Source organism: Phoxinus phoxinus (assembly GCF_949152265.1).
Source record: "Phoxinus phoxinus genome assembly, chromosome: 8".
In the NCBI taxonomy this organism is placed as follows: Eukaryota; Metazoa; Chordata; class Actinopteri; order Cypriniformes; family Leuciscidae; genus Phoxinus; species Phoxinus phoxinus.
In genome coordinates this window covers 18,912,780-18,923,366 of record NC_136883.1, presented here as the reverse complement: position 1 = coordinate 18,923,366, position 10,587 = coordinate 18,912,780, and the positions used below count along the sequence as shown (strand labels likewise).

The 10,587-nt window shown below is 44.0% G+C and overlaps 1 protein-coding gene across 1 annotated transcript; it reads right to left on the bottom strand.

The window, feature by feature from the left end:
- Window positions 1-6,049: 6,049 nt before the first annotated feature.
- LOC307002393 (extracellular calcium-sensing receptor-like) lies at window positions 6,050-9,951 on the bottom strand (the record flags this gene model as incomplete). Its single annotated transcript, XM_079619975.1, has 6 exons — window positions 6,050-7,328; window positions 7,522-7,645; window positions 7,722-7,943; window positions 8,108-8,893; window positions 9,185-9,479; window positions 9,728-9,951. The coding sequence occupies 6 exons, from the start codon at window positions 9,949-9,951 to the stop codon at window positions 6,415-6,417; spliced, it is 2,565 nt and encodes an 854-aa protein (XP_079476101.1). The 3' UTR covers window positions 6,050-6,414.
- Window positions 9,952-10,587: the final 636 nt, after the last annotated feature.

Here is a 10,587-nt window from a genome sequence, read left to right as displayed (position 1 = left end):
TTTCTTAGAGGACCTTGATGTGCTACTTTCATCCTTCCCAGAGGATGGCACTCCTCTCATAGTTCTTGGAGACTTCAACATCCACCTAGAAAAACCTCAAGCTGCTGATTTCCACACTCTGCTTGCCTCATTCGATCTCAAACGAGTATCGACTGCTGCTACTCACAAATCAGGTAACAAATTGGACCTTATTTACACACGCTACTGCTCCACTGACCATGCTCTTGTCACTCCACTGCACACCTCAGATCACTTCCTCCTCACTCTCAACCTCAACCTGCCCCAGAACACAACATGCACTCCTCCACAGGTCACCTTTCGGCGTAACCTACGCTCACTCTCACCCTCTCGCCTATCCTCTTTGGTCTCGTCCACACTTCCTCCACCAGACCAGCTCTCAGCACTAGATACTAACAGTGCAACTGATACTCTTTTCTCCACTCTAACATCCTGCTTGGACAATTTCTGCCCCCTTTCCTCCAGGCCAGCCCGCGCCTCTCCCTCTGCCCCCTGGTTATCTGATGTTCTCCGTGAACATCGTGCTAAACTCAGGGGTGCAGAGAGGAAGTGGCGCAAATCCAAAGATCATACTGACCTTGGTCTTTATCAATCCCTCCTCTCTTCCTTCTCTGCTAACATATCTACTGCTAAAATGACTTACTATCACAACAAAATTAACAATTCTTCTGACTCTCGCATGCTTTTCAAAACCTTCTCCTCCCTTCTTAACCCTCCTCCTCCTCCTCCTTCATCAACCCAAACAGCTGATGATTTTGCCACATTCTTCATAAACAAAACTACCACCATCAGCGGCCAATTTACTAATCCACAAATTAACACACACAGTTTACCAGCTAACACACACATCCTACCCTCTTTCTCCTTGCTTTCAGAGACCGAAGTCTCCAAACTCCTCCTTTCCAATCGCCCTACTACCTGTCCGCTTGATCCTATTCCCACTAACCTACTTCAAGCTATTTCTACTTCTGTTATACCCACACTCACACACATCATAAACACATCTCTTCACACTGGCACATTTCCCACAGCTTTCAAGCAGGCTCGGGTAACCCCACTGCTTAAGAAACCCACTCTAAATCCAGCACATCTAGAGAATTACAGACCGGTATCCCTTCTTCCATTCGTCGCAAAAACACTTGAACGAGTTGTTTTCAACCAGATCTCCTCCTTTCTTACGCAGAACAACCTCTTGGACAACAATCAGTCTGGCTTCAAAAGGGGACACTCGACTGAGACTGCTCTGCTCTCAGTAATTGAAGCTCTGAGATTGGCAAGGGCAGCTTCCAAGTCCTCAGTTCTCATCCTGCTGGATCTGTCTGCTGCCTTTGACACAGTTAACCACCAGATCCTCCTGTCTATCCTAAAGATGAAGGGCATCTCGGGAACTGCACTCCAGTGGTTCAAGTCTTATCTCTCGGGTAGGTCCTTTAGGGTGTCGTGGAGGGGTGAGGTGTCTAAGACCCAACATCTAGCCACTGGTGTGCCTCAGGGCTCAGTGCTTGGACCACTTCTCTTCTCCATCTACATGACATCACTAGGATCTGTGATTCAAAAACATGGCTTTTCCTACCACTGCTACGCTGATGACACACAACTCTACCTCTCATTCCAGCCTGATGATCCGACGGTAGCCGCTCGCATCTCAGCCTGCCTGACAGACATTTCTGGCTGGATGAAGGACCACCACCTTCAACTAAACCTTGCGAAGACAGAGCTACTTGTAATCCCGGCTAACCCAGCACTTAATCACAACTTCACCATCCAGCTAGGCTCGTCATCCATAACTCCATCAAGATCAGCCAGGAACCTTGGAGTTGTAATTGATGACCAATTGAATTTCACAGACCACATCGCTAGCACTGCCCGGTCATGCAGATTTGCCTTGTACAACATCCGAAGGATCAGGCCCTTCCTATCAGAGCATGCTACACAACTCCTTGTTCAGGCGCTTGTTCTTTCCAGATTGGACTATTGTAATGCTCTCCTGGCTGGTCTCCCAGCTTGCACTGTCAAACCTCTGCAACTGATCCAGAATGCTGCAGCTAGAGTGGTCTTCAACGAGCCAAAGAGAGCACACGTCACTCCTCTCCTCACGAAATTGCACTGGTTGCCGGTTGCCGCTCGCATCAAATTCAAGTCACTGACGTTTGCCTACAGAACAACCACTGGCACTGCTCCCCTGTACCTGAACTCATTAATTCAGACTTATGTGCCGTCCAGAAACTTGCGCTCTGCAAGCGAGCGGCGTCTGGTGGTGCCATCTCAAAGAGGCACGAAATCTCTCTCTCGGACCTTCACCATGACTGTTCCCTGCTGGTGGAATGATCTGCCTAACTCAGCCAGAGCTGCTGAGTCTGTAGCCATCTTTAAGAAACTGCTGAAGACGTATCTTTTTCGGCAGCACTTGAGCACTTGATCCAGTACTACTAACACTAACACTTTCTTTTCTATTCAAAAAAAAAAAAACAAAAAAAAAAAAAAAAACTTTTGCTTTGTACTGTGAAGGGTTATAGCACTTACATACTGTTGTCCTACTGCTAGTTTAATTGCTTCTATTGTTTCTCATTTGTAAGTCGCTTTGGATAAAAGCGTCTGCTAAATGAATAAATGTAAATGTAAATGTAAATGGAGGTTCTGCGTAGACTATCGGAGGCTGAACCAGGTGACCAAAAGGGATGCTTTTCCACTGCCCCGAGTAGAAGACTCGCTCACTAGCCTCACACAAGCCGCCTGGTACTCAACACTCGACCTGGCCAGCGGATACTGGCAAGTACAGGTGGACGAGCGGGACAGGGAGAAGACTGCGTTCACTACCCCATTTGGGTTATATGAGTGGGACCGGATGCCGTTTGGCCTCTGCAATGCCCCAGCCACCTTCCAGCGGCTTATGCAGCGTTGTTTGGGTGGCCAACTAATGGAGACCACTCTCGTCTATCTCGACGATGTGATCGTCTATTCTCCGGATTTCGGGTTCCATCTCCAACACCTGGAACAGGTCTTTCTCTCCCTGGAGAGGTACGGGTTGAAGCTCCAGCTGGATAAATGTCAGCTTTTCCGGAAAGAGGTAAAATTCTTGGGCCACATTGTGAGTGCCGAGGGGATCGCTGTCGACCCGGAGAAGGTGGCAGCTGTACAGGGGTGGACTGCCCCTAAGACGGTGCGCCAGGTTAGATCCTTCCTGGGCTTCGTCGGATATTACAGGCGATTCATTAAAGACTTCTCCAAAATCGCCAAGCCGATCAATCAGCTGCTGGGAGGTACGGGACGAGTTCGGGGCCGGGGGTCGCCATCGATCCAGTGGGGTCCTGCGTGTGAGGTGGCCTTTCAGAAGCTTAAACAGGAGTTACTACAAGGCCCGATTCTGGCTTATGCCGACTTTACGCAGCCTTTCATCTTGTACACTGATGCCAGTAACCTGGGCTTGGGAGCTGTCTTGGCTCAGAAGCAACAGGGAACAGAGAGGGTGATCGCTTATGCGAGCCGAAGCTTGCACCCCACAGAGAAGAACGACGCCAACTATAGTTCCTTTAAACTCGAGCTGTTGGCGATGAAATGGGCGTTAAGCGAAAAGTTTAAAGATTATCTGTGAGGAGCGAAAGTGCAAGTGGTTACGGACAATAACCCGCTTGTACATCTTCAGACCGCCAAGCTGGGGGCGGTGGAGCAGAGATGGGTGGCGCAACTGGCGAACTTTGATTACCAGCTCCAGTACCGGCCAGGGAGGGAACACACCAACGCCGACGTGCTGTCTAGGCTGCCGGGAGAAGGATCCTCAGGTTCGGTATTGACTCCTGAAGCAGGGCAGGATGAGGGATTGATGGTGGGGATTGTGGAGGCACCAGGCCAACCAGTGGAGGAACCGCCTGGTTGTTGGGGATGGGACCCGCAGCGTTGGAGGTTATGGCAGGGCGAGGATGAGGATCTGCTGTTGGTTCGGGCTTGGCTGAGGCAGGAAACATGGCCCGAAGGTGCGGAGCGCCGAGCTCAGACCCGGACAGTGCGAGGACTGCTGGGGCAGAGAGAGAGGCTCTACCTGAAAGAAGGGGTGATCTGCAGGGCCCTCCAAGATCCCCGGTTGGGTGACAAGGTCTGTCGAAGCTTTGATTCTGTCTGCCCCAGCGAAAGCCCCGTTCAGCTTGTAACCTTGAGTCTGCCGCAGTCCCAAAGGCTACCTGTATGGCACGAAGCATCTGTCTTCTGCAATCCATGTGAGAACCGTTCACCTTTGTGGGAAGTTTTGATTCTGTCTGTTCCAGGGAAAGCTCCGCTCAGCCTGCGACCGGAGTCTGTGAGACCCACCTGTCCATTACTTACTACCGTGGGTTGGGCACCAGCGCCAGGAAGAGGTGAGCCCCGACCCACCTACTCGCCTGTGATACCTACCTGTCCACTACTTACCACTGTGAGCTTGTCACCAGTGCCAGAAGGAAGCGAGCCCCGACCACCTACTCGCCTGTGATATCTACCTGTCCATTACTTACCCCCGTGAGCTGGGCACCAGCGCCAGAAAGAGGTGAGCCCCGACCCACCTACTCGCCTGTGATCCCTACCTGTCCACTACTTACCACTATGAGTCTGGCACCAGCGCCAGAAAGAGAGGACCCCCGACCCACCTACTCGCCTGTGATATCTACCTGTCCATCACTTACCACTGTGAGCTTGTCACTAGCTCCAGAAGGAAGTGAGCCCCGCCCACCTACTCACCTGTGTGATACACACCCGTCCATTACTGGTCACGGTGTCGCCTGGACCCCTGGGAAGAAGAAGGGAGAGAAGATTTTAGTTAGGATTTTCAAATTACTTTTAACTTCAAATAAACTTGTTATTTCTTTTATCTCTGCCTCTGACTCGTCCCTGACACGCTCCTCAAGGTGGTCCTGGTTCAGGGGTGGGTGCAGTCTAGCTTGGACCATCCCGACCTGTGACATTTGTCAATTTAAAAGATAATTATGAAAGTCAAGAAAGTCGCAGTTTGTCATAAAACAGAAGAGTAACATTTAGTTTTATGTGAAAATCGCTCAATGAACTACATCTCTCGTCTCGCACTATACGTCACCGTTGCTCGTATGTTTGCAGTCTGGTACAAAACACTCAGGCATGACGGCGTAACGTTACGATTATAACGTAAGACTATAGAAAAAATGACAGACGTTAACTTCAGTAAAGTTAGCTTCATTCATTGAGTGAAAAGGTATGACGTCACATGTGCGCCTTTTGGGTTTGTAGTCTTTGTAATTACGTATTTTCACAGTCTTATACCTCAACAGTTTTACATCAAACTGCAACTTTCTTGACTTTAAAATGTATCTTTTAATATTTTTCCGAAATAAGGTCACATGGTGGTCAACCGGAAGGGGAGGGACTTAGGCTCTCTATACCTTGTATTGTGGTATTCCGCCATGTTTCTCAGTGACACGCCCACAACTCGTAAAGATCGGGGCTTAGAGAAAATCCCGAGCTTCCCACTGGTATTTACGACATTGTGGTGTCAAGTGCATTCAACTCGTAAATACGATCTATATGAGATGACTTGAACGTACAAATAGATCCTTGTCATGTGCGTCAGGTCTTAAAGTGACAGCAGCCTAATTATCCTGCTGCTGCTGTCCATATCATTAACAGTAATCAAAGAACACAAGACAAAGAGAAAATCACTCTGCTGTTGACTGAATAGCTTTTGTAACTTTAATAAGGAATAATCTGTATTAAATTTATAATTTATGCAGTAAAGACTGTTTGATTATCCAATTACTGTATATTTACCTGTTAGACCTACCTGAAAATCTTAAAAGGTTAGTTCACACACAAAAAAAGATTTTACTGTGAAAATAAACAGAAAATTAACTAGTGATCACAACAACAAAAAATGCATGGCCTCATTGACTCCTTTCTATTTTTCTTTTATTTAATTGAAAAAAAGCTTGTATTTACATTTTGTGAAAAATGTATTCCTGAAAGTTTATAGTACAGTATATGGCACAAAAGCCTGTTTCCATTTCTGTAGTCATTTATTGGCTGATATTTCATATTAATACATTTTTAGGTTACATTTATTTGTATAATATCACAAATATTAGAATATTATAAAGCAATGTTTTATAAAAAAAAAAATTGTATTTCTGTATATTGTTTAACTCAGAAATATGCTGAATGAAGTACACAAGATTATACATCTGTTAAGACAACAAGTGTGATTATAAAACTATATCAATGCAAATTTATCTTGAAAATCATTTTGATAAGTTTGCTGTTCTAAACTGTTTTTGTAACAATCATACAGTGTAGCACAAACATGTAGAACAGTTATGTGAGTTGATGTCAAAGCTTACGCATTAAAATCTCAGAATGTATCATATCATATATTAAACAGTTGTCATGAAAGTTGTGTGTGTCTCAGAGGGCTTTTGATGGTACTTTGCCCATTAAATGTTTTTTGGTATTCTGCTCTGGCCTAAATAAAATAACAAAGCACTTAGGAGCAAAAATACAGAGAATCAGACCAAAGCTTGAAGCTAAAATAGCAAATATCTCCACAGCTACAGTAAATTTCCCTGGAGAGCTGACATAAGCTGGAACAAATGTGATCCAAACAGCACAGAATATGAGCATACTGAATGTGATGAATTTAGCCTCATTGAAGTTATCAGGCAGCTTTCGGGCCAGAAAAGCTAAAATAAAGCAAAGGAAAGCTAGGAGGCCAATATAACCCAGTACAGCCCAGAAACCAACAGCTGATCCTAAACTGCATTCTAGAATTATCTTTTCTTTGTAGTGTTGCATATTATTGTAAGGATATGGTGGAGATATTGTTAACCAAAGCACACATATAAGGATCTGTACAAGAGTGAAACCAAAAACACTGAGTCTCTGTTGTGCTGGCCCAAACCATTTCATAACATTACTTCCTGGAAGTGTAGCCTTGAAGGCCATTAACACCACTATTGTTTTTCCCAGAACACAAGAGATACAGAGGACGAAAATGATCCCGAACGCTGTGTGACGCAACATACAGGACCACTCAGTGGGACGACCTATGAAAGTAAGTGAGCAGAGGAAACACAGAGTCAGTGAGAAGAGCAGCAGGAAGCTCAGCTCTGAGTTGTTGGCTCTTACTATTGGAGAGGCCCTGTTTTTGTAGAACACTACAGCCATGCTCAAAGCCACTAAAGCCCCAGCCATAGAAAAAACAGTGAGGATGATACCGAGGATTTCATCCCAAGAGAGAAACTCCACTGGTTTAGGAAGACACTTGTCATTCTCTTTGTTGGGCCAGGACTCCGGAGGGCATGGATAACAATCTACAGAATCTGGAAAAATAATTAATGGTTAAATTACACACAGATGTGTTGGCAATGCGATGGACACACACACAAAAGATTATAGAGAATACCATAATATAATGTGGGTTAGAATGACCGGCCGTGAACAGAAAAGCAAGATATTTTCTTTTGGGGGCATACAAGATCAAAGAAATATGGATTATTTATTTAGCAGAATAACCTGTCTCATTACTGATCTCTCCTTCAGCACAGTTAATGCAGTCATAACAGCAGACAGGTCTTCCTTTTTGCACAGCCTTCCTAGTGCCTGGAGGACAGCTCTCACTGCACAGAGACACAGGCACCTGCAGGAGACAGGAACACAGCACTCACATATATTCACAGTTAATTTACACATGAACAGAACAAAACAATGTATACCATTTCCCTGCCATCGTTCCAAATGATAGCTGTGCTCAGACTGAATTCTTGGCCTTTAGGCTGCGCTGCATCATATTGACCCACTGTCACAAAATCAATTGAACCGTCTCCCTGAAGCTGCCAATTCACAAGTTCATAGGTGGCCACAGGGTCTCCATTGGTATCAAATGAAACAGAATAATTATTTTTTGTGAAGTTCACTAGCTTGAGCTGATCAAAAACCTGCAGGGTTCATTCAAAATTCAGATATATTTTCATATTGTGTTGATTGAAATATAATTTTTTGAGTTATCAGTGCAGAAATACTGGGTAAGATTATATATACATATATGCTGTTTTTTCTTTCTCTAATTTAAAATCAGTTTGATTTTTATTTGAAAACTTACCTTTCGGGGCTCAGTTTTTATGTTTTTGTCACAATGCTTTTCCTTACATACAATGCCATGGAGGGCATGAGCTATAGCATATGTGGCTTTGTACACCATGTTAGTGATCCTCAGCTGGGACGTGTCTGTGTACGGGTTCTGTAATGCGTGCAGGTACTCTGTGCCATCACATGCTGGCATACCAGTAGAAGAACCTGTCTGCCGTTTTAGACTACAGCTAAATGAGCTTTCCCAGAATTCTGTCAGCAGGGGAAATTTCAGCACCTGCTCTGGAGACAGGTCAAGTAAAAAGTTACGAAATCCCGGGATAACAGACCGCGGGATTCCAAAGCCTACAGCACCGATACATAAATTAAACCGTAGCATTTCTGGGTCTGTAACCCAAGCCTCGCTGCCAATCCATTGCATCGGAGGAGGAGGCTGCTGACTCAGCTCTTCTAAGAGGATTCTCATGTCACCTGAGGCCAGGAAGGCAACTATTACACGAGCCGTTGATCTGCGAATGACATCAGCGACTCTTTTCAGTTTACTGCGCGGCTGGGTCCTGTAGTAGGCCTCAGAATACTCCACACAGATTCCCTCCTCCTCCGCAGCCTTCAGGAAGGATGCCATGCCATTGTTCCCGTAGTCTGAATCACTGCGCACAGCCCCGATCCACATCCACCCGAAGTGCTTGACCATCCGTGCCAGTGCGGCCGCTTGATGGTGATCGCTGGGGATGGTCCTGAAGAAAGTAGGATACTGCCGCTTGTCACTGAGACATGCGCATGTTGCATAATGACTTACCTAGTGAACCGTTAGGGGACAGTGAAAAAGTAAGCAACCGGAAAAATAAACACCTAAGTCAATTACATACATTCTAATGGTCGTTTTTTATATAGATGCAGTAAAAGAACGATTTAGGACACGGTTTTTAAATTTCTCTCAAATGTTCATCGGGCCCGGTCTTAGCCAATACCAAGCCTTATGTCAGTGTTTTCAATTGCAAATATGAATATACCAATAATGTACAGTATATCTAAACTACATTTTCATTTATTTTTAAAATGACATGAAGAACTAATATTGAACCCGCACCTGTGGAATTCCAAATGGACCGAGAAGTCTTGAAATGCTTATAGACGGCGTAGAGCCAGATTCTGCGACTACTGCTGTAACAGCTGCAGATTTTACACAGGAATCAGTGTCGTTAAATATGAGATCTAGTCCGTTGGCAAGCTGAAATGCTACTTTGATTGCCATTGGCACAGAAGCACAAGAGTCATATATATGATACCCTAAAGTTACGCCCGGTAAGAGATCGGAGCTGTTGTTGATCTCATTGATGGCGAACTCAAAGGCACGAACAAAGCGCATCTCTCTGAAACCCACGCTGTTGAGATAAACCACAATAAATAAATACAAATATAATAGAAAAATAAATATACTTTTACATGAGAACACATATTGCCTACACATATGATTTCTCATAACTTTATCACATGATTACAAACACCAGATAATATTTGTATAAATACATGAACTAATAATTCTTATTTTAGTCATATAAAATTATAATTTGAACAATTTCAATATCAACATGTTATATTAAGAGTGATATCCCATACTATATATGCTAACCTCCCACTGCACTCTAGTGGTTGTGGCCGTCTAGTATAGAGGTGCTTCTCTGTCCTCAGATAGTCATGAATAGAGAAAACCCCTCCAATAACAAAGTCTCCATCTTTAAAGAGGGCAGGTGGCTGAGGGTCACCTTGCAGGGTGCAGATGCCTAAATTAACCCCACACACTGCAGGACAAAGTCTGCCAATGCAAAGTACTGTAACAATTATTAAAACATTCATTTCTCTTGTTTAGACAGTGAGCTCTCCAAATGTCAGGTGAGCATTGCACCACGTTTAAATAGCCACAGTTGTTCTCTGTGGCAATGAATTTGCAAGGGGAATTGTAAGAGGGTGTGGTTAATATATTTGAATGCTTAGAAATAAATAATGTCATTATGCTGTGGGTGTTCATAAAGTTTCTAAACTTCAATAACAGGACCTATAGCTTCTTTAAAGTCCCCCCACCCCCTGTCAACCCCATGATAAATGTTTTACATTAAAAATTCATTGTTATATTCGTTTCTCTCACCATCCTACTTATTTCGACAAGTTTACAATGAGATCTGACCTTAAATGTGGGACCTTTTGTGTTTATTTATCGCCTTTTTTCTTATCATATATATATTTTTTCGTAATCATCATAAATTAGGACATTTTTACATTTTTGTGATATCAACTTCAAATTTGGAACACAACATGGATAGACATATGGATTGGATTTTTTTGTAATTCTAGAGTAAAAATTATTAAGTAAAATATTTATTTATATAAAATACAAATATTCAGTACAGTACATTTGGTTTACAGTACATTTAAACTTCCATGATTTTTTCATACTTTCATTATTTGAGGTGCAATAGTCTGCTGAGTGTCTTC